Source organism: Durio zibethinus, unplaced genomic scaffold, assembly GCF_047325235.1.
Source record: "Durio zibethinus cultivar Kanyao isolate XHJ-2024 unplaced genomic scaffold, ASM4732523v1 HiC_scaffold_30, whole genome shotgun sequence".
NCBI classification, from domain to species: Eukaryota; Viridiplantae; Streptophyta; class Magnoliopsida; order Malvales; family Malvaceae; genus Durio; species Durio zibethinus.
In genome coordinates, this window is record NW_028322653.1 from 1,239,097 (window position 1) to 1,266,680 (window position 27,584).

Genomic DNA, 27,584 nt, shown 5'->3' on the forward strand with positions numbered 1-27,584 from the left:
AACCACCTGGAAACCCCCCTGCGCTTTGCCCCTATTTCAGTATCCCAGCAAAGTCTTCCAAAATCCAGAAGGCTCCAGTTCAGAGAGAAGTTCCCTGAAAAGGCTAGAAATCCACAGTGCGACCCTCAATCCAGTGTACCGTTACCATCTCCACTCATCCCTATCCAATAAAGTATAAAACATTTCACCTTCGCAGGCAAATTGTTCATCCACCAAGTCAACTCCAGACTCCTTCAGATATCATCACAGTAGCACGCAGAAACAAAAACAGAAGGAGAAAGGTAGAAGATGGAGAAGAAAAAGGTGCAGGAGAATCGTCAGTAGCCAAGCAGCAAAAGAAAGTCTCAAGCTGTCTTTGCTTTGCCAGCGGATTGACCCCCTGTTGTCCCCCGATGACAGCTGCATTTTCCAGTGTCCCAAGAACATACTCCCCAAGGAAATAAAAAAGTTATTGTTTTCCTCGAAAAATTCAACAGTGATACATCTTTCGGGATAACTGTTATCGATGCAGCTATTGCATCTGCTACCCCAGCTGCCTGGAATATCTCTTGCACCCCTTGAGTCTTGTTCAATCTGTCATACCATTCCACGTAATTCGGCTTAATCCTGTTGGAGCTTTGGGCCTTTCGCCTCTTTGGCAAGACCACCCGCGCATTTTCTATCTCCGGCCACGACACTTGTTGCATAACCACTTGTTGATGAATAAACAGCCGAATCGGTGGTATTGATATTTGGGCGGACATCTTTGTAGGCAGCAGCGCTAATAGGATCAGTGGAGGCACTCTGGTCCCCTCATCTCTAGGTGAAGCCCTTAAGACAAAACAATACTTCTTTTATAAGAAAGAACCCTGTGTATTACAATCTGTGGACCCTTGCAAAACTTCGATAAATACAATAGACGTTTGTCTCTAACCGCAGGTCTTGTTAATAAAAACCTTCCTCCAGGCATTGCATTCTTTAGGGCCTTCGGGCCCGCCTTCGAGAGATTGTATTGCCCAAGGACCGCTTCCGTCCCTGTTCTTTGCCTTGGCCTTTATCCCCCTGTCTTGGCTATCAGTGTCTCTTTCAAGGTGTACAAGGCAGATCAAAATCCTCTTTCCTTGCCCTTCTTGTCCCTGTGCTTGCTATTAAGTTATGTTATTTACATGTCTTGATAAATGAGAAAAGGTTTCAAGTTTGCCTTCGGCTCTTTCTTCATCGGGAATCCAGTATGTAGGAAATTTTTGATTCAAGGTATCACATGTAGAGATGCCTTCTTCACTGGCCTTAGGACTGCGGCTTACAGAAAGGAAGATTATCTAGGCGGGGTTCCATTATAGAATCCTATATAATAGTAGTTGAGTTTAGGTATCAGTTGAGTGGGATACTAGCCGAGAAAGTACTGTACTGATTGAGCTGTGGGTTGTTTGGTTCGTATGATTCTTTTATGTTGTCAGGATATCCTATTGGAAGCAAGGCTTTAATCGCTTCAATTTTCATCTCTCGAAAAGAGTTCCCGTTCGATCGAAGTTTATTTTCAATCTTGGAATTAGAGTTCTTCTCCTCTTGCCCTGTCCTAATCAATAGTGTGCTCGGATCTTTCATTCCCTTTATTTCGTAACCCGTGCTTGATGCAGTAAGCGCAAGGAGAGTAAGCGCTGTTGTCGGAAGGAGTAAGGACTAAAGGCCCAGAGTCAACAGCTGGTGGTTCAGGAAGTTAATCAGATGAATCCTATAATAAGTAATAAGATGGTACGAAAGGGATTGATTGGGGTTCATCGACATCTGAGATTCAGTTTGAAAAGAATCCCTTATCTTCTATTCCTATTTCATTTAGGAACTTCACTCCTGGAGGAAGGAATAGCACCCAAAAGCCGGTTCTAGCTCAACCTAAAAAGCTCTTTCTGGTGCTGCGCTGCTTAAAACTAGGGTCGGGTCCGTGAAGGTAAGGATTGCTTTCAAAGGTAATGGACGGTCAGGATGGCTGACGGGAAGCAAACCAGGGACCCTAGACCACCAGGAAGGGCTATTGACCGAAGGAGAAAGTGAGAAAATAAGTTCAGAAAGATTAGTAACCAGAAGAGACAGAGAAGGTTACGAGTGCAATCGCTTATGCGATTGGGGACAGAGGTCAGGGCAGGGACGGAAAGCCTGGGCCGGTTCCTAAGAAGAGAAAGAAGTATCAACTCGAGGATCTGCAAGAAAAGACTAAAAGAGATCCAGTTGCTTGGGTTGTACTTTTCCAGTTGCTTTATATTCGGATGCCCACCCAGAGTAAGATAGTTTCGGATTACGCTACGTTTGCTAATGCTCTTACTCCTATTGTTGGCTATAAGGATTCCAAGGGAGCTCCATGGTGATTATATAAAGAATATGCCCCCTCCCTTGGTTGGGCTATTTATTGAGATCACGGCACTCGTGCGTCAGAGGGGAAGTACTTCGTTCCACTTAAGAGTTGTTTATAGGAATTCTTTCTTCCACTATAAGTACGTTTGAATAGGCGCCATCAGAACCGGACACTCTCTTGGCCTAAATGCCATCTTCCGTTTACTATTAGACCTCCCTTCTACTATTAACTGGGCATCCATGAAGTTACCTTTCAAAGAGCGGGCGAATAGACTAGCAACGGTTATTCCTAAAAAGCAAGAGGCAAGAGCACTTACTTTTTTTTATATATACCGGTTACCCTTGTACCGCTTACTGTAAGAAGAGGAGCTTCTATTGCATCAAGCACGGGGTACGTTCACAATTTTTTCGAATCCTCCGTTGGTTCTTCCTTTTCTTGAATGATTGAAAAAGAAAGTGAATGATTGAACTCTTGCCTTTGAAAAGACTGCCCTACGGTTATCTGGTAAGAATTGCTCAATACCCTCTTATAGGGAGTAGAGCCTTTCACCTCCAACTGCAACAAGCTCGAAAGCAGTCATTTTTCGGCTTGATAGCACAAGCACGATCCATCCATCTTAGCCCTCTGATATCTCTTATGCTACTTAGTCACCTTAGACCTTCCAAGAAAAGATCTATTCCTAAAAGATCTAAAAGGAAAAAGAAGGAAGTCAATCCATCTCCTCTGGTCAACCCCTTCGTCCCTCTCAAAACAGTCGAGCGTCTTTGAACCTCTCGCTTACGCTCGAGCATCTACGAACCTTTCCCTTTAAGTGACTTCAATGCACTCACTCCTTTCTAGCGGAGGGATCTTTTTCATATTCGTTGCCCCGAGTTGTATTGGTTTGACTGCTTCGCTTCAGGTGAAGCCCATGGTCTCCCATTTTGTTGTATTGGGCTAATTCTTTTTGGCGAGGACGAATGAGACATGGCTGTCGTCAGCTCCTATCGTGTCGATGTTGGCGGCTCGGAGTATCCAGTCTAAAGAATGGGCTCGTTCAATCAGGTTGGGTTTACTAGGGGAAAACAACATCTATCATCTAAAACTATCCAGTTGCAACTGGTTAAAAAGAGATTGAGAAAGATAAAGGCATCCACAGCTACATCAAGATCAGCAGCTGAAGAAAGTGAAGACTAAGCCAAAACGCCGCTAGACACAGAAAAGAGAAAGGCGGATCTAGCATAAGGCAAAAAAGCGGTTCTTGGCATAAGACATAGGAGAGCTGGAAGGGAGAAGGGCGTTGGGGAAAGCACACTGACGTAGGTGGTGAGAAGACTACAAAAAATAAAGGACCTCGTTACGAAGAAAGAACGAGAGGCATGTGAAAACTTTATTGTTCCTTGCGAGATGCTTTGAATAGCGTAAATAAAGACTCTCTTGGTCATGGGGGAGCGAAGTCACTCCCGGGCTTTAGTCCTGACTCGAGGTCTTCTTATTCAAGTAGTTAACATTTCGCTTCGATAAGCATTCCTTGGTTTTCTCAAACCTCTCGCCACCTTCAAGCTAGAAAACGACTTGCTCTCTGTCCCGAACTCGGTAGCTAATAAGTAGAACAGCTTCCTATGATCACTCGACTCTACCCCAAGAGCTCCCCTGCGAAGGTGTCTTGCCTCGCTTCTTTCTTAGCTTAGGATAGTTATAAAGGGATATTGTAGGGGCTATTTTATCATGCTTTCTAACTGGCTTACAACCTCACCTCCTTTAACACAGCGGTTTACGCGAGAAGGGACAAGGCAGGATGGATGGCCTAGGAACTATGCAACTACAACCTACTAGCTGGACCCTATTCGCGCTCGCTTAGATCAGCATTCAAGGGACGAAATTACTTAGAGTAGTATGTTGAAGCCAGGGACTTCTGATACAATTCCAAAAGGCACTACTGCTACAATAGCAGCAAGGACGAAGTAAGGGAGAATAACTACTCTCGGGTACAGCCAGCCTTTCTGCAATCGATACGCTCGCCCCTTTTGATATAATGAAGCCTTTCTTTCCGTGCAGTGTGATCGAGTTCTTTCCTTTCTTTTGAGGAATAGTCAAGATGAGCTGGAAGGGAAAGAAGGATCACAACGACCGACGTAATTGATTTAACATTCTGGTTAGGTTTCATCAGCCTGGTTAGAGGTTTGCCTGAGGGCTGCGTGCGTTTATAGTCTTTATACTCTCCGGCCTTGTCCCATGCATCAGGTTTTTTTACCTTTAGGGGTGGTCGACATTGCTTCTTTGCCTGGTTCGTACTTACTTGCGGAGCGAGCAAAAGCGTACTTTGGGGCCTGGCTCTGCAGTGCCTTATTTGATTGGTGGGGCATCTTGGATAGGGTTTAGTCTTCTTTTTTCTTTTCCGAGAGATCGTGTTCTTGCTACTGCCCTGCCATAAGAGCATTGAGGCTGTCACAGGTCAACAACAAGGGGTTCGATTTCCGACTCCATACCCTTCTTTTGGCTGACGTGCCCCCCCCTTTGTGTGCTTTCGCCCTCTCAACATTGCCGCCCTCAGATCTAAGGGAAGACAAGCATATAGTTTCCCTAAAAGAAGGGCCAGTCCATTGTTGCGCAAGATACTACCTAACGTTGGAGGACATAGACTGAGCAGTGTCTTCGGGGTTTATCGTAAATAAGGTAAGGTAAGATTGCTTTCAACTAGCATATGGGCACGGTTGAGCACCGAGTCCTTAGCAATGGACTGCCCAGTGTGTAGGAGAAGGATGTTGTCGACGCTTATTGCTCGTGACGACCCTGCCGCCACGTAAGGAGACTAATCACCTCTGACAGAAGTTCGCGGGCTGCTGAAGGAAACTAACCAAAGCAAGCGCCTTTCGAAACGATCTGGTACTTTTTTTTATAGGGCTTTTCTCATAAATGTTCAGTCAGGCCTAGATCGAAAGGTTGCCCCAGCCGGCAGTGAAAAAAATCATCATCAACGATGATTCGAAATCATATGTCAATTCCTACAGAGCAGGGGGTGTATCGAAGCATACATCCTAAGTCGGGGCATCCTGAGCCAATGCCAAAAGTTTTTTATGGTCGAAACACTCGAACCCTCAAGCTACTAATCCGACCTGGTCTCGTCCCATACATGTTGGGGACCCCTGTTTTTGAGCTGACGCTTGATAAGGACAGGTAGCTGTAAAGGTTATTACCGTACTGCCTCAATCACCTCCTTGAAAGGGTCTCATCCTCCTCCGAACCTTTGTAATTGGCTTCGACCGTAGTCTGAATCTTTGGCCGCCTCTCGTGTGTCTCCTTCAAAATATCTAAATTGTTTTCTACTGGCCGGCGTCCAACGCTTAGGAGGTCTTCTTCGAGATGTAATTAACTGCTAAATCATGTCTCCTCCTTGAGAAAGCTGGCTTGCATAACATAACGAGAGAAGCGCGTAATTGCTCTAAGTGCGAGCGCGCGCGCTACTACTACATCATAAATAAAAAAGAGGTGACAAAGCACAATTAGTGTAACATAAGGGAAAGCAGCTAGCGCGAAAGTAGCCGCCCCTCTTTGATTGTGCACAACCCCCGCCACGAGACACCTAATCGAAGAAGCGCCTTCCTGCCCGAGAAAGTCAAAGCCCTATTTCTTCTTTCATTCTTGATGTACCCAAGATTGATGTCAGTTTCTTCCTATGGGTCTACCCACTTGATCGTTCTTCTTGTTCATTTTTCTATTTTGAGAGGGGGCACATTGGGATCTGACTCTCATTATGGGCTCGCTTTCCTGGGGTGGGAAAGGCTCGCGGGCTGGGCGTAGACTAGTCTGTTCAGGTGTGGATCCCTAAAGCTAAAAACGGAACAACGGTTCCGACTGACTACATCAGAAGCGAAATCCTCAACTGAAAAAACAATGCGAGCTGTGACGGGGTTGCCTTAGCGGGTACATATGACAGGAATCAAACCATAGCCTGAGTCGATCGAGTGAGGATAAGCTACCTACCTTTTTTCAGGGCTGATGTAGAAAGGCAGTCTTGACTTCGGCCTTGAGCTTGAAGCGGATCAATTCCTTTGTATCGAGGGACTGGCGATTGTGGTGTCTTCGCATCCCCGTAGCGGTGAAGCTCTCTCTTGTTCTGGTTGAAAGTGAAGGCGAAGGAGAGTGAAGTGAATCGGTCCCGTCTACAGAGCATGCCACTATGCTTGACACATGCAATTGCTTTCCTTGGCACTCTAGTTAGTGACTTCTCTCCCCTCGCCCTCGGTGACCTACCTGGAGAGCTAACTGCAAAGAAGGAAGAACTACTTTTTTTCTTCTTCAGCACTCACTATCAGAGTCGGCAAGAGGAAGAAGAGTTTATGAAAGCATTTCCATAGGGGAGGAGCATTCGTTAGCTAATTCATCTTAGCCCTTTTTCTTCTTTTATTCTCTTTCTAGTGACTTTGAAAGAAGGTCTTTTCGCTAGCTTAGAGTAAGCCGGGAACCCCAAAAGAATTGGAATCCGGAAGTTCCTTCGTAGCCTAGTTAAGATCTTCCACTGCTACATGAAGACTTCCCTTTCTCTGGTTCCTAGCCAAAGGCTTCCTTCTAGGGTTATAGAGAGAATGACTATTGATTGAGTGAGTTGCCCACCCACTAAACCACCTTTCGAGAAGACCGAGCTACCTTCCCTTCTGCCCTTTGTCCCGAGATTGAATGATTCTTCCCATCGGTCACTGAATCACCTTTCTTTTTTTTTTTTCTCACTTCACTACCTTGATCCTCCCCTCTGGATGAACTCTCGGCTGATTCAACTCAAGGGTCCGTGAGGAGAAGAAGAATAGTGGATTCAATAGCTGGGCTTAGGCCTTTAGACTCTTCCTACTGTCAAGCTAGTACCGGCTAAAGTCTTCTCTTAAAGTACTTTCCTTCTCTTTTTCATCACGTATAGAATTCCTTTTCTTCTTTCGACTTTCAGGTCTAGTGTGGGAGCTGTCCATATAGAGGCTTTTTTTGGAAATAGAAAGCTCTAAGTACTTTTTAAGCTCTTTTGTGCATTGCATGGCAGATTCCGTTAGTCTAAGAAAGCTCTTTGCTTTTGAGAGGCAGTGGAGATTCAGAGAGCAATTTCTTTCCGTTCTCGGGTTGGGTCAAATCCTTCTTATAAGTGTGAATTTTCCAAGTGGCAATGGCTACACAATAAAAAAATAATAGCAACAAGAGTCAGACTTGAACAAACCTTTATCTTTATCTTTTCCAGTTTGATCTTTTTACTTAACCATTTTTACCTTCAAAAAACCGAGCGAATCTGGCGGTCTTTCAAACATCCAAGTTTCCACTTTTCAGCTATTTAGAATGCATGAGACCCCCGCATTTAGGAACCTAGAAAGATCTCCAAGTACCTTTCTCTATCACATGCGAGCGGTAAGTTCATGAATTCCATCCTTCTTGCTCTGGTAGTTCTTCTCGGACGGTACTCTTGCTCTTCCTGGCTCGAAGCCTGAAAGTCCTTCTTTTCCGGCTAGGAAGCGGATGAGTGGCCGTATTCGACACCTAAGGCTAGTGCGCTAACGGCTTGCTCTTGTTGAGATAGTTTGACATGTATTGCTTTCTACTTATTGATGCTTGCTTCACTTTGCCAAACACATATCTATGTATCACTCAGAAGCTAAAAGCTGTCAAGGCAGCTCTTGAAGCCAGGAAGACATATACCTAATTCTTAGAAGGAGAAGTCTTATAAGCCTGGTGTCGTGTAACCTCTCTACGAATAGAAAGGGTAGTGGGAAGGTAAGGGGATTTGCTTTTGCAAAGATCTCTTTCTGGCCTATAAACTACCTGTCCTCGACCAAGCCATTCAATCAATGCTTTCGGGTTGTTGAATCCTAAAAAACTCTTCCAAGATCCCCTTGCCTTTTCGCATCGAGTCTGATAGTACTAATCGGGGAAGTCTGCTTTGCTCTCCTTTCTTACCCCTTAGTAGACGGACCAAGAGCGGGCAATTATTCAACATCTGATATCCCGGTTCCGTAATCCGCCGATGAATAGCTGGTCTCTCTCGCTTCTATGGGCGGTGGGTAGGAAAGGATAAGCGGTGGTCGTTCGTAGGCTCACTCACCTCTAGCTCTTCTTCTTTGGGATGAAAAGCCCGTCCTTGCTGAACCTGTGTCAAATTCTTCGTCTGAATTGAATAGCTCATCGTCCTCGATTTGGTCACCTCAGTCTTCCTTGACCTTGGTTTAATCTGATTCCACGCGAACTGCTAATGCGTCTGTGGCTGGTTTAGGTGCCTCTCTTCTTTCTGATGTGGGAGCCCCTTTTTCCGTAAGCGAGAAGACTAGCACCATCCGACTCAACTGGTATTATTCATCTATATATAGATCGTGTGTGCTTTCTCCCCGATCGAATGACTTCGGTACCTTGCAGAACGACCTCTAAACATAAAAATGACGACTTCTGTCTGAAAAGCGTTCGATAAGTCAGTGGCCGGTCTAAATGTTTGGGCGAAGATTAGAGGTTTTTACGCAGCTGTACTCTAACTCTAAGCGCCCGCCTTTGAGAACAAAAAGTAGGATGAATTTCTTGCTTCCTTCCGTTTCGGCGTCATCCGATCTTGTTTAGCAATTTGAAAAACTGAAGGAATTGATCGGGTCAAGGGAATTTATCCGCTCCCTAGCCTCCGATCGATTTCCTACCTTCGCCGTAATCTTTCCCACGCGTTGCATACTACTCCCGGGCAAGGTCATAAGAACCTTTGTGAATCCATCCCACGAAAAATCCGCCTCTATGATCCACGCCAAACACACGAGTTGAATGCTCTCCTTTATTTATTTAACCATGCCGCATACCCTTATAAGCTCAGCTTGGCCCCGGTCCCCCTTTCCAAGGCTCTCCCGTTTAATTAGTGCCGCTACCTCCTCCGAGCGATCATCTCTCGTCGTCCTTCCGGCTCGCATCTTTTCTTCTTTCATCGCGAGTGGTAGTACTCCTTCAGGTCTTGGCCTTGGCTGCACTTGTTCCCTCGCCGATAACAACATTGGCTTATCATCCGTAGTCAAGCTCGGTTTGAACGATCAAATAGGGTCTTTTCCTCGATAGGCTTCCTTAGCATCCAACAATTTCAGCCTACGGAGTGGTGAATTAAACTAAAAAAGAGGAGCCCCTAATAATCGGCAGAGCGAACCAAGAAAGCGAACAGGGATTTGATCGCCTACTAAAATGTCGGGCCGACGAAGGAAAGAAGGAGCAGGAATGGGAGTGAGATAGCTATCCGATAGAAATGCTAGACGCCGAGTGAGAGGGGGGGTTGCAGTACTGAGTTCATGGTTGAACAGACTGACTGCCAGGCTCGCATTCCTCTGGCTATCAACTTAACCTTGACCGAGTCCGCCATACCATACTATCCATACAGGGCAGGGCGGATTTCACTTTCATCTATTTCAAAATGCTTTTTTTTTTTCTAGCTAAGCTATTTGTTTGTTGCGCTGAGCGATTCAATTCATCAAGTAAAGGGGCTTGAAAGCTTTCCGGAGAGAGCTTTTTTTATAGAGAGAGAGGTGAGTAAGGGGCTTGCTTGCAGGCTAGCTCGTGCAATCAACGAAGCATTCCTTCGCCTTAGTAAGCCTTGCTAAGGTTCTCCGGGCACTACGGTAGGACGCGGATCGATCATGACGAGAATGGACTTCTCCGTAATGTAATGTAATAGAAGAATCACAGTCCGGCGACCAGACGAAAGAGATATGAATTCAATTCGTCTGGGTCGGAGGCGCAAAGTTCATCATTCAGTGGTGGGGTCTTCATGGGCCTCGCCCGCAGATTTTGATGGCTTGGATGCTGGGGGGGTCTGGATAGAGTCTCGCTCATAGAGGAAGAGTTCGCGCGCTAGCGCGCTACGGCTTACGCGGATCAGATAGCCCTTCGGGCGCGCATCAAATTTCGATCAACAACTTGGAGGGATGGCTGAGTGGCTTAAGGCATTGGTTTGCTAAATCGACATACAAGAAAATTGTATCATGGGTTCGAATCCCATTTCCTCCGGCACGGAAGTGTAACGGGCAGGCGAAATTACGTGAAAGAAAGAACCTCTTGGTGGAGTCCCCCTCCGGACAGAATAGCACTACTTAGTGAGACGGAGCGGAGAGCCCGTTGCGCGTTGTTTTTGTGCCTATCTTCTTTCTATTTCCTCCGGCCTAAAGGGACTGGACGGCTCTCGGTTCTTGAGCATGTTGGGAGATTAGGCGGCAGTTGAAAGAGCTGCTCGAAAGCTTGACGAACAAGCGAAAAAAGCCCTAACATAGACGGTTGGGGCTTTTCCCTTACTAGTAAAGTGGTAAGGTAGGGCGCTATTCGATGAAGAAAACAAACTTTAGGAAAGTGGTTCAGGTAGCTCAGCTGGTTAGAGCAAAGGACTGAAAATCCTTGTGTCAGTGGTTCGAATCCACTTCTAAGCGGGCGAAGGGTCCAAAGGACACGTAGCCGAGAGCGAGCCGGATTTGGAAATTAAAGTGAAAGAAGAAGGCAAAAAGCCGTATAGTGCGGGAGGCAGATTAAAAAAAAAAGCGGTTGATTACTCGGATTGGTTCTCGCCCCCCTGTGCCCAAAAGGATGGGCGAGTTCGGTTCGAGTGTTCATCGATCGGGCGGATCTATATGCTTCGGGGGGTGAGACGAGGTGTAGCGCAGTCTGGTCAGCGCATCTGTTTTGGGTACAGAGGGCCATAGGTTCGAATCCTGTCACCTTGATGTGATGGGGCTGAAGTGCACAGCCCCGCAGCCTATGAAGGCAGGCGAAAAAAAAAGCGCACATTTATAGTAAAGAAAAATATGAAATCACTACTTTTTGCTGTGAATAGATTAAAAAATCGGGGGGGAAGGACAAAGGAAAGAGCGATGCCTACAAACAATCAATTGATTCGTCATGGTAGAGAAGAAAAACGGCGCACGGACCGTACTCGAGCTTCGGATCAATGTCCCCAGAAGCAAGGAGTATGCCCGAGGAATATGTTAAATCGGGTTAATGCTATGAAAAAAGTATGCGGTAGTTTCCTATTTTTCCTACAAATTGGATTAGTCATTTCGAGTTTTGGATTTTTTTTCTTTTGTTATCGACTAATGTTTCCCGAGATAGAAAAGGGGAATTTAGTGAATCCCCTACAGGTTATCGCGCAGCTCTTATGTTTCTTTTTTCTTTTTAAATATCCCAAGGAGCCTGTAAGGGTAAGACACCTTCTCCTTCTGTGCTTTTTCTTGAGCCTTTTAAGTAGTCTTTATCTTCAAGGGATATGTTCGGAAATCCTTATTTTAGTTTTTCTTTTTTATCTCAGCGTCATCTATTTCTTTCCTTTAGATTACGCCCTTTTTCTTTTATTTTTTGTATACTTTCTAAATGAAGGTCTGGCGAAGTGGGGTTTCTACCTTGCTTTTCAGCAGTTTGCCTATTTTGTGCTGTCATTCTTTTTGGAAAAAAAAGAACAGTCGTGCCCTAACCCTAAAAAACGTCTTGTTTCGTTTCTTTGCCTGCAGATTTTTCAGCTTTTCTATGGGTTCCTAATCTATAAGGATTTTTATTTAATAGACCCCTTGAAGCTAGCATCTTTGTCGTCTGGTGCCTGCATCATCTTTATAAGCCTGAAAAGGCGCACGGGATGGGAATTAACAATATCCTTTTTTCTTTATTTGGTAATAAGTCTTCTCATCGGCGTCTATGTTTCACCTAGTCAAACAAGAACCATATGGGGGATTCCTTCTGGAATCTTCATTTTCATTTCTATGCATTTTTGCTTTGTGTTTGGCTTGCTTTTCTTCTGGAGTTGTTTGCCTAGAAGAAAGCAACCCCTAGTGCCCCTCTTCTTCAGTGCTCTCTTTTTCCTGCTCGGATATTTTTCCGAGCTTGCTTGGCTGGAAAGGTGGATTGAAGGGATAGACCTTCTTTTGTTAATTCTCAGCCTCTTTTCCTTTATTGAGGAAGAGACTGACTATCAAAGTCGAGAGGGAAAGAGCCCAGATCGTACGCTAAAGTCCCTAAGCAAGAACTTAGTGGAAAAGGAATAGCCTCTTTATGTTATTGGAGTTTCAAGTCCCCTGAAGCGGTTGAGGGGCAGCTGACCGAAAGGAAAGCGGGTAAACCGGCTTTTGAAGGCTTTAGGGGCGCCTCAAGCAGTGCAGGAGAGGAGTATACATTGCTAGAGGAGATCCACTATCGGTTGTAGTCTTCTTGATCTATCAAGTCAAGAGGGCGAGGCCCCCTTGTCTTAGCTTAGGATGAGGGGGGCGAAGAAGCGGGAATGTGGGTCTTCGCATCTATTGAGCTAACTGGTAAATGAGAGCCTTCGATACGTGCTCGCTACTGCAGCAGCTAGAGAAGTACGGATTCGGACATGGGAGCATTAGGAAGATTCTTTCTAGCTTATGTGATTCACCTTTGAATCATGTGAGTCACTCCTTAACTAAGGAAAGAAGAGTTATTTATCAACCGCCCGGGATCACCTTAAAAGAGTTGAAAAGGCAAGGATTCTCTACAAAAAAATGGGAGTTAGCGCTCCAGTAGGGAAGGGGGACCTCTTGAATAAGTCATAATTGCATAACCTATCTCCGCAATAAACCAATGGAGAAAGACCTCCTTAAGAAGACGGGGGCAGACCGCACAGAAGAAGAAGTAATCGAAGAAGTAATAATGGGGAAGGAGGGGCGGGGAAGTACCCTATTTTGGGAGCGAATGACTAAGAATTTGGGGCTTTGAAGCAGCTCCTTGGTCTCATCGCCCTTGAATGAATCTATTTGCTTATATGTTTGTGCTCCACGAAGGGATGGACCAAGCCAATATTCCTACTTTCTTTCTTGGGATTGGGATCTTTATCTTTGTAGAAAGGCAGGCATTTCATTATCATTATAAAAGGGCATCCCATTAGAAAGAATTGAATTAGCTAAGTCAGTAAGAATGACTCTGTTGGCCCCGGACAAGGCAAAAATACGTTCTTATATTCTACATTAGCGGTCAAAGCATTGATTCTAAGCCAGTCCAGTCTATTAGCAAAGAGCGATTCTTTAAGCCCAAAGGCTAGCGAATCCGACTGACTTCGACTTTTTTGCTTTCTTTTTTTAGTTCTTCCCCGATGAGCTCTTCCCGGGGCAAAGTCCTAATCAAAGCAGGCAAAGGGGGGAGTTCCTCTTAAAATTTATTAATTTCTCGATGGGAACCTTTAATCTTAATAGAGTGGAAAAACCAAGCCAAGATTCATCGCCCGAAAGCACGGGATGAGACTTGACTTCTCAGATGCGGATTGATTTCCTGTTGATGGCAGAGTGATCGTATCTGCAGTTCTTGTTGACGACTCCGGTCCTATAGAAGAAGCTGGTATTGGACCGCTTTCCTTGGCTAAAGTAAGGGGATCGATCCCAGACCTAGGGCGAAAGAGGCCAGATAAAATTCCTCCTCCCCCAGACCCGGCATAAGAGAAGAAAAAATAAAAAAGAAATGCGGATGAAAGTGATCCAAAGTCAGTAGCCGTTACTTCTGATCCTAGTGGCTATGGCTCAGGAGCGGGATAACAAAAAGTAAGGATTCGACTAGCTTTGAGCTCTCACGTAGTTCAGGTTGAATCAGGAATAAGTGGGTGATCTCTTGAAGAAGGGCCTAATTAGGCCAAGTAAGAGTCCATGGTCCAGCGCTGCAAAATACGTCAATAACAGAAATGAGCAAGAAAGGGGAATGCCAAGGTTAGTGATCAACTAGAAAACCCTTTTCAGAGGCCCTCCAGTTTATTTGGTATCTACCCTAATCGATGAACTTTCGTTCAGCGGCGCGGGCGGACGCCTTTAATGTGGGGCTTAACAACCTGCTGACAGTGTTCTGGGAGTTCAGGACTAAGTGAGCAGTACTTTTTCCTTCTTTGTTCTTTGGAAGGCCTTCTTTCTGGGTTTTATCTCGCATTAGAGACTCGCGCTTGATGACCCCGGTTTCATCAACTATATATCTGAATGACGTGACATACATCGTGACAATAGTAGACGGGTAAAAAAGCAGGGCTTGGGATCAGAAAGTCATTAGGTAATTGATTAGTTCTCATGAATAATGGGATTCTTGCTTCTCAGTTCATTCTTCCAGCGGAAAGGACAGAGGATGCCAGAATCATCTTCGAGAGGATGATATCTGTTCTGTATGAACTGAATACGTGTTCTTTGGGCGATAAAACAATAGCACAGACTACGGACCATTTCTCTTTCTTCCCCAAACAATCTATCAAAGAAAAGGACTACCTGTCTTTGAATTCAGCCTGGGGCGTGGAAAGACTTATTCTTCACTTCGTTGTGCCCTTATGAGTATATGCACCCTCACCCCGACCAGTTCCGGTAATATCATCGGTATTGTCAGTTGAGAATGGGGTTTATTCCTGCAATCTTATCGAAGAAGGTGTTCATAACCTGATCTGAGATGGGCAATTCAGTTCATTGTAGTATCTACAGACATAATAAAAGATTGCCTGGCATGCTTTTATTGTCGTAGATTGGCAGGACAGACTCTGAAAAATTTGGGATGAGTTCTTCTCAAGCACCTGAGTAACTGTCTTTGATACTCAGGCAATGTTTGACGGATAAGCCCTTAAGAGTTATTACCTTGCATGTTTCTTTCCTACTGCCTGTCTGAACCATCTCTCAATAATAACCTGTGCGATTCATGGTTCCAGCTTTCTGGCGTGCGGGAACATGGTCAGCTAATTGCTTTTGCAGCCTGTTCGACGCTGCGGCTTCAGTTTTATGTGAGCAGGCGCTGCTTGTCGGCTGTTGCCGCCCCATATCCCTAATCACCTGCGGTCTTTACCGTGTTGCGGGTAAGGATGAAAAAAACGCAGGTGTATGTAATATGGCGAAACAGACGTTAATGCTGGCGAACTGAATCGCATCAGCGGTGGGTGGCGGTCTGGAATCAAACCAATTGGGTTGAACAGTGATTAGTTTTCGGAAGAGACTGCCGCAATATTCAGGCTGGCGTGGTAACAGACGGTGGTGAAAGTTTTTACCGTCGCGTTCGATGAACAGGACATTAAATTAATGGATGGACTCTGGAAAATCTTTTGGTAAGGCGTAAGGAGCACTCTCTTTATGCCAAATGGGGTGAGCAGCAATTTCGTTAAGATATGCGTACGATTGAAGAATGAATACAAGAGAACAATATGAATGGCTATTTCTGGCTGTTGTGAAGGCGTAACCCTAAATGAGAAAAATTTACCCAACGGTTAGGATGCTGGGGATAATTTAACGTTGATGCTTGTTCTCGGACAGGAGGATTCTATGAAAAAATATCGGGTTTGAATTACGGGGGTGAGGGTGATGGAAAACGAGTTGTCGTGCTTTCAACTGAAGGGAAAAGCCTTAAGTAATTGTAGTAAAGCCTTAAGGGCAGTCACTTTCGGAAGGCAAAGAATCATCCATTTTTTAGTTTCGGTGTAAGGCTCAAGACTAAGAAATGAAACTATAGCAATTCTTTATTGTTCACTCGGAGGTTCTTTCTTCAACTCTGGGTTTCGAAGAATGGGTCCTTAATCCTGTGATTGGATGCCTGATCCCTGTAGAGCTGAATCTATATATTGCCTTACCTGGCTGGTTGCTCAGGTTCTCTGGTTGTTCGGAGAAATGGATGATTCCACCCTCTATATTCCTTCCAATCGAGACCTTGCCGGAAGTGAAGACCTACCGACCAATGGATGGTACCTGAGACACCGTGTCCAGGCTTCCCAATTCTGATATTCCTTTCCTTACGTTGTTAATGCACTTCTTTAGGAAAGAGCTTTGAAACTTCCTGCCCAAGGAGATAATGTGAACCAATAATGAATGCGATGATCAAAGAAGCGGCTAGACACCCGAGTCCAAAAGGTACAACAGCTACCGTCCAGTGGGATTTCCTTGCTTTACTAACCTACGAACCGCACCGTGGGCACCCACGAAGGTACGAGTTTTGGAATAAGAGTCAAAGACGACGTGGATGTCTTACAACACAACACAAGCAAAGACTGGAGGCCATTTACATAAATGCTCTCCTTACGAGCCACTACCAACCCTCGCTAATTGAAAGCAAAGACTCACACGTCTGCACATGAATCCTATATAAAGATTGCAAATCGGGTATGAGAAAAGTCCTTGCTTTATTAAAGATTAAGATTGACTTCTTGACTACGCCTCTTCCTATTGCTTGTTCGCCACTTCTTTTCGTTCCCGGGCTCACGAGTCTTTGAGGATGGGGCAACAGAAGTCGAAACCACTCTTATCTCGTTCTGAAAGAGGCTCGACCGATAAGGAGAGGTAAACGAATACTCCTTCGCTTACTCATTCCTCTGTATGGCTTGGGGGTTGGCTTGCTTGGGCGACTAAAAGTAGGAGTTATGATATCTCTAAGCTAGCTTCCGGACTGACAAAACTACTATTACCTCCCTCCACATCTCTGCTTGCTGCTTGGGGTTGCTGGTTCGGGAAAGGAGTCGAACTTGAGGTACGAAGTAGCTCGAGTGATGAGAGGAGCTCAGACTATTCATTCACAGATAAGTTCACCTAAGAAGGGGGACCTATACGCACGCAGTTCCGGTCAAAGCAAAGATCGGTACCACCTTACTTCATTCACCGCGAACTGATTCTTATTCTTAGAGAGGCTGATGAAGAAGTCCAATGATATGCACGCATGGGTGTCCCTCTGTGATAATGACAGGGCTAAGATTTCCTCACCATTTCACCACCATTTGTAGCAAGGATGCAGATTTCTCGTTCCTATAAAACGTCTCCTCGTCATCAGACCGCGGCCACTATATCCTCTCTAAAGAATGCCTGAAAAAAGAACTACTCCCAGAAGACGAGCACGGATGAGAATAGAGCATCTTTCCCTTTAGTCCGCTTCAGGAAATAGGACTAGCTGCTCGTGAGTCTTCCGGGCATTAATGCTCGAACTCGAAGAAGAGCCTTTCCTAAAGCGAGATTCTTTGATGTTGGATTCTGAAGTTCTATGAAGAAATCCGGCGCTCGAACTCTAAGAAGTACCATATAGTCTCTCCGACAGAAGAGAAAAGATTGAGACAGTTGAGACCGATACAGTACGAGACACGACCGATGACCGATTATCTGCAATTGCTTTAATGGTTCAGGGTCCAGATTCGCTGCTAACAAGGGCAATAATACAGCTTCAATACTTCAATCGATTCACTACTGATACAGTTGACAACAGAACTCGCTAAACTATAGATATCACCAAACGGAAGAACGATTAAGCTTTCTTACATCAGTGCAATCAATTTATAGCTCACTTCTTATTTTTATCTTTAACAAGCTTTCTTTCTACAGATAAGTGCCAATAGATCGACAAAACTCTAGGTTACCTATCAGACAGATCTTTCACAGTACAGATCCGATGCAGTTTCCCGATTAAAAAGCGAGAACAGCAATTTATTCTAAACCGCTATTCGTATGTGTACCGATTTCAGAAATGCTTTCTCATAAGAATAGAGATTACTCCTAGCAGAGAGGATAGTCTTGCATATCTACGCTAATAAAATAAGTTGTTGAGACTAGCTGAAGTCTTCTTATAACTCTTATGCTTGTGGTAAGTAACTCTCTGGAAAGCCGAAAAAAATTCGCTAGAGGTTTAAATCAAACCTCTTCTATAAAAAGCTATTGGATTCAAGCCGGGAAGCAAACGGATAGGGGCATCGGTCGCGCATTCCAGTGTAGCAGCCTATTGAGTCTCTCGTGTCTGGGTGCGATTCCCTTCCTTTTTGTAAATAGATCTCTTTCCTGTACTCGCTCTAATACTTATGGCGAAAGAGTCCTGAAAGAGAGGTAACGACTGCTTCTAGCCCTACTACTATAAAGGCGAAAGGTAGCTCAGTCGAATATGCCGCCAACAGCAGCATCAGGTCGATGAAGCAGGAGGCAGGCGATAGTGGCTGGCTTCGGTAAGCATTCCCTGTGTCAGTCTAGTCCTTTGTTGCCAGAAGAGTGCAGCAAGGAGGATACTAAAAGCAATCAAGGATGCAAGCGAGAGCTCGAAGAGCTCTCTGTCTATGTTCTCCTGAAAGATACCTGGTGCTTCATCTTCTTTTTTTACAACTTTGAATTCTGTTCATGTCCCTTATAAAGCTGGCAGCAGGGCCTGGCATGTTGGCGCAAAGCCATAGATGATGAAGCTCAGGCCCTAGGAATAAAATCATACTTGGTGTTCCTCGACCATCAGATATATCCATTATTGGTAGCAAATGGGTATACTCAATTAAACTGAAATCCGATGGTAGTCTAGACTAGATAGGGAGTGTAGCTCGTCGCACTCAAGGCTATAAGCAGGAGTATGGCATCGTTATGAAGAAACATTTGCTCCCGTTGCCAAAAATGAAAGCTGCTGTTCGTACCCCGTTGGCCTGTTGCGTCCATTCTGCTGGTCTTTTATCTTTGCATCAGATGGACGTTCAAAAATGCATTTTGATCTTAAGGAGACAGTTTATATGCAACCTCCTCCTGGCTACCAGCTAGCGAGAAAAACTCTCGTTTGTCGTCTTCGTAAATCTCTCTATGGATTGAAACAAGTGCATGGGTTTGATAAATTTCGAACCACAATTTTGAGTGCTGGATTCCATGGCAGAGTTCGCACGACTATTCCATGTTTCTTTGCCGGAGTGCAGCTAGCTGTCCTACTTTTATATGTTGATGACATGATCATCACGGGAGATGACACTAAAAATTGCTCAGCTCCAACACTTTAAACAGTCTTCTTTTCGTATGAGAGGATGGTGTCCTAACTTATTTCTTGGGCCTTGAAGTTTCCTCTTCTGCGCATTTGTATTAATCTTTGCCAAAAAGTACACAGAAGACCTCATTAGCTTAGCAAAGCAAAGAGATGACAAAACTGTTGCAACTCCGATGGAACTCAATGTAAAGTACAAAAAGGATGATGGAAGACATTTCTGATCCGACTCTCTATCGACGTCTGGTTGGGAGCCTTGTCTATCTCACCATGACTAGGCCAGATCTATCTTATGCAGTTCAGATCGTCAGCCAATTTGTGGCAGATCCTCGTCGTCTTCATCTGCCCCAGTAGGTAATGGCTTCATCGTATCATTCGCTACCTTCGGGGCACTATAGGACGAGGCTTTATTTTTCCCTCGTCTTCTACTCTCCAACAAGCTTAAGGGTATGCCGATGCTGACTGGGCAGGTTGTCCTGATTCTCGTCGATCCACCACTGGCTGGTGCATGTTCCCTAGGTTCTTCTTTCATTTCTTGGAAATGCAAAAAGCAGGAACGTATCTCACAATCCTCTACCGAAGCGGAATATCGTTCCATGTCTTCTGCAAGCTCAGAAATCGTATGGCTTCGAGGACTCCTTGCAGATCTTGGAGTCAATCTCAGTCTCTCACACCACTTCATGCTGATAACACCAGTGCAATCCAAATCGCCTCTAATCCTGTCTTCCATGAACGCACTAAACACATTGAGGTCGATTGCCACTATTCGAAACTTCTCGTCAATGGTACCTTTGACTCACGTGTCGTCTCATGATCAGACTGCGGACATCTTCACCAAAGCCATGACACGAGGTCGACATGATTTTCTTGTTGGCAAATTGATGCGGAAGTAGATGGACCTGACTGGGCACCAAGGTTGAGTGCTGTTGCTTGTGCAGCTGGAACATAAGGCTGAAAGCGGGAGGTGCAGAAGTGAAAGTGGAGGCAGCTATCAGTGCTTCCAGAGCTGCCAACTCAACTCTTTTTTATGTCAAGAATTTCTGCTTCAGATGTAGGGCCGATAGACTGCATTTTAATTGGGTTTTGGGGACTGCAATCTCAAGCGTCCCTTTGTGTTATAATCTAATTTTGTCGGGCCAAGGCTGCCCTAATTTCCGTCAGTTGTTCTTCCACTGTCTGTACGACGGAAGAGACTGGAGATGAATCGGTCGTAGTCATTGCGGGTAATAGCCCACGTTGTGAAGGGAATGAGCTAGCTGAAGCTTCTGACGATTCTGACGGAGACCTCGGTTAGGAGACTGAGTCCTCTTCTGACGGGGCCGGACTCCGACTCGCTGGGGATAATTTGTGATATGGATCAATCCAGGCTCCTAGCCTGGAATTCTTGAAGGATGCAGGATCACTCCCTTCCGGGTGGATTTTGGTTTAAAGATTTTTCTTTTCGGTGGCAAAGGCATTTGAGCCGAGGCTTGCCCCCTGGGAACGAGTGACCCGCGAAGGCAAATCCTCGGTGACTTGGGCTGAAAAGATCATGGGAAGGTGTGTAGATGAAGGAGAAGGCTCGTCTTGTTGCTCCCCCCTGGGATTAGTGATAGAAGTTACATAAGAGGTGATTACCTTCCTTATGTTTTTCATTGTCTTTTTTCTGCTTCTTGCCATTCATAGGTGCTTCCTTCTCTGCCTCTGGTTGAGTAGCATGGCATTCTTCTCCTGGAATGGAACAAAGAAAGGCGCCCCTATCTTCCAAGATACCGGCTAGTCACTGATTTTTCCTAAAGTCAAGTTCTGTTCTAGTGGAAAGCTCGCCAACGCCAAACAAAGAGGAATTATGAAAGAGGATGACTCCAGGAATGAAATTACCTTGCACGGACTTCTAAAAATAAAAGGAAACTGGCCCTACATTTACAGGGCTTGCAAAGGAGAACTCCCCCCCATGTGAATACCTTCTTAGTATTAGCACTCCAATTGGGCTTGCTTCCCATCCCAAAAGGATCCTTAGCTTTCTCCCAGGAATGATGTGATACAATGACAATAGGAGAAATCCCACTATCAACTATGGGTTGACAACTACTTCATTTTACCCAGAGACTAGGACAGAGGACATACAGAAGGCTGGAATACTCACATATGAAGACTCCTATACCAAGACTTTGACTTCTCCTGGGTCTTCTAGAGGGACAAGGACTAATGGAAAGGCCCTTGCTCGCCTCCTTTTCCTGCTTGAGAAAGGCTTTCCAATTCAAACTCACTAAGATACTGATGAAAAACGAACTGGCTTCTTTCAATACTCCTCAAGGGGAATACGGATACTCAAACCCCAAGGAAAGACATTTAGTTAGCCTTAGCCCTTTCCCCTGTTAGATAGAAAGACTTCTCTGCTTTTGTGCTAAGAACCTGTTATCCTTCCGCCCTAACCTTTTCTTTTAACCTAGCCTTTTACCTGACTTTAACTGTATAGATACTTCAGAACATAAGAACGGATTCTTTCAAGCGGCTCTGATCTGATATAATTCTTAGATTCACCCATTATAGTTCCACCTTATCTCCATATCTTCATCTCACTTCTACATTGGATGAACCCAACTTTCAAAACGAAGAAGAATATGTATACGTAAGGATTCTCCAATCAGTCCCATCTTTCAGTTCAGTTGATCTTTCAAAAATATGAAAAGCTTCTTTTCTTCTACCCGATTGCAGAAGCTTCTATATCCACTAAGAACAGAAAACCCGCTTTTAGTAAAAAAAGGAGAGGATAGGGGGAAGGTAACCTTGTGAGGTTAGGAAAGATCGGACCAAAAAAGAAAACTGTATTCTCTTCTAACTGGAAGACTACTTTCTGTTTAAGTCAGAGAAGAAAGGATTCCTCCTAAACCAAGAATCGCTAGCAAATAAAGTAGGTATATGGATAACTCCCCTCAAAGATAAGATTCAAATTCGCCGATAAAGCCAGATTGATCCTTGTAACGAACCCTTGTTGGAGTCATGAATCGAAGAAGACTGAAGACTTGGAGTGAATTCAAACTGCCCGAAGAATGGAGACTTTCGCTTAGAGATTTCATTCGTACCCCGGCGAAAAAGCAGATCATAAGAGCTAAATGAAAATTTTCGAGTTTACAAGAATCGACCTATCATTCTCGGTCTTTTCCGCCTGGTATGTCCTGAAATTCCCTGGTAGAGAACTCCAGCCAGGATGTCCCTACCCTGGAATATAGTCCCTTATAAAGATCAAAGAAAAGATCCGAGATCTTAGATAAGGAAAGGAGTGAAATGCCTTTTCTAAGGAGCATGGTCCGAATGAATTAGGTTTTCGTTCTTTGTCACATAAAAGGATTCTTTAGAACCTAAGACTCTTAGTAAGACTCTTAGATAGAGAGTTTCAAACCAGATGGGGAAATTCCACTCACCCGCCAATCCGAGTGGGGAACTAAACCAGCAGCGCGAGAGAAAGCGATGAGAACGGGGTCGGACCGAGGCACCACTCCCTTCATAGGCGCATAGTCGGAAGGAAGTAAGTCCTTCGTTACATTCTTCGAACCAATGAGTTAATCCCCCCAAACCAGTTGACTGCCATAGGTCTAGTTTGTAAAATAGTTTTACTAAGTTAACAACTTTTTCTTAATTTCGCCTGGAAATTCGAATTTGGTCCCCTTAGTACAGCTACCACACGCCTCAACAGAGTTAGATTCATAAAGACAGGAACCCATATAAAAAATCTTTATTTTATTTTATTTATTCTTTCATACTTTACAAACTAGTCTTGTTAGAATAAGCTATTTATTTTACATTCGGTTTGTGTAAAAGAGACAATCAAAACCGGAACAACCAACCAAAAAAGTTTAAGTAAAGGTTAAATCTGCTTGGTCGGCTAGAGGAGATATTATGTAGTCCATTACTTCTTTCACAGAGATAGCTGGTAAATGGAATAAAGAAGTGTTTGAGCACATCGGACAGAGGAAAAGAGATTGATGGCCAGATTAGGAGGGAATACAAAAGCTCATGAAACTCATTCTACTGCCAATCTTAGGAAATTGGAGAACTTCAGCAAGAACCTAATGTGTTGACCTACAAGGAATTTTGATCTCACGGTTTGACTAAAGAAAGATGGGAGGATGGATTCCTTTGGTATGCAATAATCCTTGTGACTCAAATTCGGACTTGGGACTCGAACTTCCTCCTATACAACCTTTTCTTTTGGCATAGAGGGACGGGTCCGTTCACAACCCTGAACGATTGATCGAGGAAAAAAACCTTGGACTCCTAAGACGATCTGAGCTAGAGATCTGGGGGTCATAGGTAACTATAGTAGATTGGATTCTGGACTTCTGAACTCCAAGGCTATGAGTACGGAACCAAGAGCATAACAATCTTACTGTTTCGTGTTGGACCCACTCCTGACCCGTAGAACCCGATTCGCCCAAGGAAAGAGCGAGCTTCCGAGAGTAGTTTTAAAATGCTTTTTTATTTTTAATAAAAAATCTAACCGTTGTTTATTACCTTTGAAATTTCTAATGCATTGGGGACACAGACCATACAACTCTTGCTTCGCTGAATGTGGTTCTTTAACCTTCTGGTGAGGTATTCGGAGTTTGAGACTCCCCGGAACTTTGATGATAATCTCCTTGTCTTGAGGGCCTAAACCAGTGAAAAGGTTCCCGCTTACCTGCTATTAGATTCGTCTTTCTTTTGAGAAGGTGAAAGCTAAGCGATTGACTTAGTTTAGTTATGCCTAGGGGCAGAGGATCTTTTACACTATACTTTCAAGATAAAAGAGAGTCTTCCCATTGATCTATCTATAGGCACTTGAGCTAGTCATTAGCCTGAGATCAGCCAATTCGGGTCTTATGCGATACGGAATTTGTCTTTCTCTAAAGAATGCTCCACATCGGCCAATCCACTATAACTCTTTTTACTGTTCTCGAATAGGCTCTTTCGGGTTCAGGTTTGAATGAAGAATTGAATCCACAATATTGAATCAGCTGTTGGCATATCAGCTCTTGTGCACTCATAAGCTCTTGGGAGGAGTCAAAGAACTCCATTCTTTTCTTTTTCACGAATAGCTCTTTCCGCTTTTCATTCCTCATGCACTGAGAAGTAGCAAAGCTTTCCTCATGCCAGCGTTCAGTTCAGTTCCTATTGAGGAAGATCTTGCCATTGCTTTCAAAATGAATCTCAGATGTCGATGAATCCCAATCAATCCCTTTCGTACCATCGGATGAATCAAGTTCACTTCACTTCCTGAACCACCAGCAGTTGACTCTGGGCATTTGTACTCCTTCCGACAACAGCGCTTACTTCTATGACACCACCACCGGTACCAGTTGGAGAGCAGCTTTTTGCCCACTTCTCTTACTGATGTGGCATTTGGCCTTCAAAGAGATGATTCAAGTTTTCAGTAGAGGGACCATACATAAGGGTCGAAATGTCCATTTATGGAGAAGAGGATTGGTTCCCTTTTTTGCTTTGCCCCTAAGACACACACCCTTTTGGGGCCCTTAACGAGCCAGGAGGAAAGCCTAAGCTAAGGGTCATCTGGGCTGAATGGTTCTTGTTCTTGGAACCTTGAATCTCATTCCATCTTCCTGACCAACACACCAAGCAGAATCTTTGACTGCAAAGAGGACAAGACAAGGTGGAAGTGGTCAGCCAATAGTCAATTCACTAGTAGGTCGGCCTATGAGATGATTAAAGGAGCCTTTCGGAATCCCATGTAGAGGGACAAAGCTGGGATTGGGGTATTTATTGATTTACCCCGGAACTTCAGCGCCAGCCATCATATAGCTGTCGTTCGTGATCCCTGCAGGGGTGTTTTGGGTCTTTGGTTTAGCTTTATAGCAGCTTCTCCGCTCACTCATCAGGAAAGGGCTCTGCTAATATATCAAGAATCGAAAGAAGTCCAACCCGAACCCCTACTGCTCCCCATGTTACCCTCCCCTCTTCCTGGGTTCCCAATCCGCCGGAAGATCCTGATGCCTCCATCATATTGATGTAACCCCCGCTCTCTGTATCACCGGGAGCCAAAAAAGTGATGAAGGGCCCGCCCCCGCCATGTGATAAAAAATAGATGAATACAGTACTAAAATTGTATTACGTTAACCATCTGAAACCATCAATAGATCAGAATTTCAATCGAACCCCTATTAGTACACACAAAGTAACGAAGAAAGAAGAAGAAGAAAAAAGAATCTTTTTCGTCTAATGTGACAAAGAAGACCTTTATACACGAATAATAAAGACCAGGAATAAGAAAGACCGCGGCTGCCGTTCGTTCTGGATCCTATAAAACGTACGAAAAAGCCAGGGCCTATCATTTCCTCATAATGGGTTGAGATCTTCTTCGAACTTAATGCACAAATAGAACGCCCAAAGGTGAAGCGAGTGGCCTTGAGGCGCAAAGTTCTGTCGTACGTATCCAATCCTCTCGGTCATGAGAGCAGCTATCGTAGCTCTGCCCTGAAGAACGGCTAGCAGCTATCAAGTATGAGTCCCGGGAGCGTTAAGTTCTCTATCGAGGTGAAAGGACCCGACTACTCATAATAAGTAGCGAGGTCACAAAACGACTCGCTACCAAGTTGCGAGGCCCTTATAATGTGGGCTTGACTCTGCTAAGTGAGTAGCTGACTTTAACCGCCGGATAGAGGCCCTTTCCGATCGTCCAAAGACAATTTTGATAGAAGTAGTTCGTTCACGCACGAGGACACTAAAGAAAGCAGCTCTAACTCCAGAAGCTAGACTAGCTTAAGGATCCGGTTACCCCTCTTTCTGTTCATTCAGGGGATGCGGAAGAAGCATAATACCTGCGACTCTCCTTATCCTTGTTACAGTCTGCCAATAGTCAACGGACCTTCTTCTCCTTATCGGAATCCTCTTCGAAGAAGAAGAGAAGCTACTATTCCAAATCCGATTATCAGTAGCAGTGATGGATGAAGACGTTTGTTGTGATTCTGTCTGACTAGCTTAGATTCCCCGAAACCTCTGAGCTCCATTTCCTTTTTTTTTCGAAAAAGGGGAGTGCTGGGTTTCAGTGAGTCTTCCGCGAAGGGCGCTTTGTTTGTTGCTTGCGTGCAGCTTATTCAGGCTAGCTTCTTGCTTGCTTTCGTTTGTGCCGTCACTGTCTCCCATGCTTTGTTTGGTCAACAACCAACCCTCTATATTGAAAATCTCTCTTTTGGGGAGCAGAGCAGTCAAAGAATGAACCAAAGCATATGACTAACCAACGATTCTCTCTTCTTAAAGAAGAACTTTTATCCTACACCCTTTTTTATAGACACTTTCTTTCGAAAAGAGAGATTTTTGATAAGATTTCTGATCGTGAACTTTTTTTGTATCTTTCTTATATATATATTTTCGTTTAATATCATTATGTCAATAAAATTATGTATGGATTGGGGAATTCCCCATGAACTTGTTATCGGTTGGGAGGGTGCCCGTCTAACCCCCATTTTTTTTCCGGGAGCACATAACAAAAAGAATATTTTTGTTATCGGATCTTATTTTTTTTACCTTTTCATATGTTGGAGATTTGTCATATGTAATTTGTATCACGATTTCAAAAGTGGACAGAAAAATGAGGATACGCTTTCACGTTATGTACTTGCTACTACTCCGTAGGCTGCTTGGTGCTTTCGGATTATATCATGGGGGGCACGTGCTTCTTTTCCTAATGACTATGTGCAACAATTGGAGAAAATGGGTTTGATTTGGGGAAGAAGGATGTACGTCTTTTCCCCGTTTTGCAGGCTATAATAAATTTATGCCGTGTCTTATGAGGCCGGGTGGCAAAGGGCAAAGTAACCCCCTGCTCGGGGCATGAGCCTAAGTCTGCAGAACCTAAACCCGCCGATCCCAGCTGGGCCATATGGAACCAGCAAACCCGGTGAATGCCAAGCAGCCCCCCTTGAGCAATTTGAGATTCTCCCGTTGATTCTATGAATCTAGAAACTTACGGCTTCTCATTCTTCCAAATCCATCTTTCTTTATACTATTCACTCTCACCCGGATCCATCCGTTGAGGGGTTTCAGAGCTCACTTATCGTATCGCGTGCGTGCTACGTGGTTGCTAATCCAATACAGCCAGTCTAGGTTGTGAGGCGATAGTACCTGCTGTCGGTGGTGGCCGCGTTCAAACAGGGTCGATGTCTCAACAGTGTCCTCACAATCGGGTTGGTTCCAATCATCTGCGTCATTAAACGACTTATTAGCAGATTAATAGATCCTTCGGTCCGGATTGGACGTTCGACCACGAAGAAAGGACGAATCCCAACTACGCTTCCCTCATCCATTAGTCTATATGGTCGTCGCTTCTGTGCCTACTTTTACTCATATCTTCGTTCAATAGCTTACCAAGGCGATGATCAGTAGAAGGATTTAAAGGCCAGAGTTGATCAGTGAATGAAGAAGGCTCAAGCCCGTCTATTTCTTGCATTTGAGGTTTCAGGATTTATAAGCAAAAGGACTAAAGGACAGGATGAGAGAACCCTGGGATACCTGTACTTGTCATTCGCGAAAGTCTTATACTGATGACCTTCTGAGTCTCTAAATGTAGTTTGAAAACTACACAAAGAGAACCCTATGGTATCAAGGTTGTCAAACCCCTGACACCAATCTAAGT

General features: G+C 44.5%; 1 protein-coding gene and 1 non-coding gene across 2 annotated transcripts; both read left to right on the plus strand.

Moving 5' to 3' along the window:
- Window positions 1-9,721: 9,721 nt before the first annotated feature.
- LOC149510549 (uncharacterized) lies at window positions 9,722-12,569 on the plus strand. The gene has a single exon (XM_089757572.1). It carries the CDS (start codon window positions 11,086-11,088, stop codon window positions 12,310-12,312), a length of 1,227 nt encoding a protein of 408 aa, XP_089613698.1. The 5' UTR covers window positions 9,722-11,085; the 3' UTR covers window positions 12,313-12,569.
- Window positions 10,930-11,004, plus strand: TRNAP-UGG (transfer RNA proline (anticodon UGG)). Its single transcript has one exon. It is a non-coding gene; the product is annotated as a tRNA-Pro (tRNA).
- Window positions 12,570-27,584: the final 15,015 nt, after the last annotated feature.

Bases quoted from the DNA above. Each gene is read 5' to 3' on its own strand.
- LOC149510549 (XM_089757572.1), top strand. From the start codon at position 11,086: ATGAAATCACTACTTTTTGCTGTGAATAGATTAAAAAATCGGGGGGGA.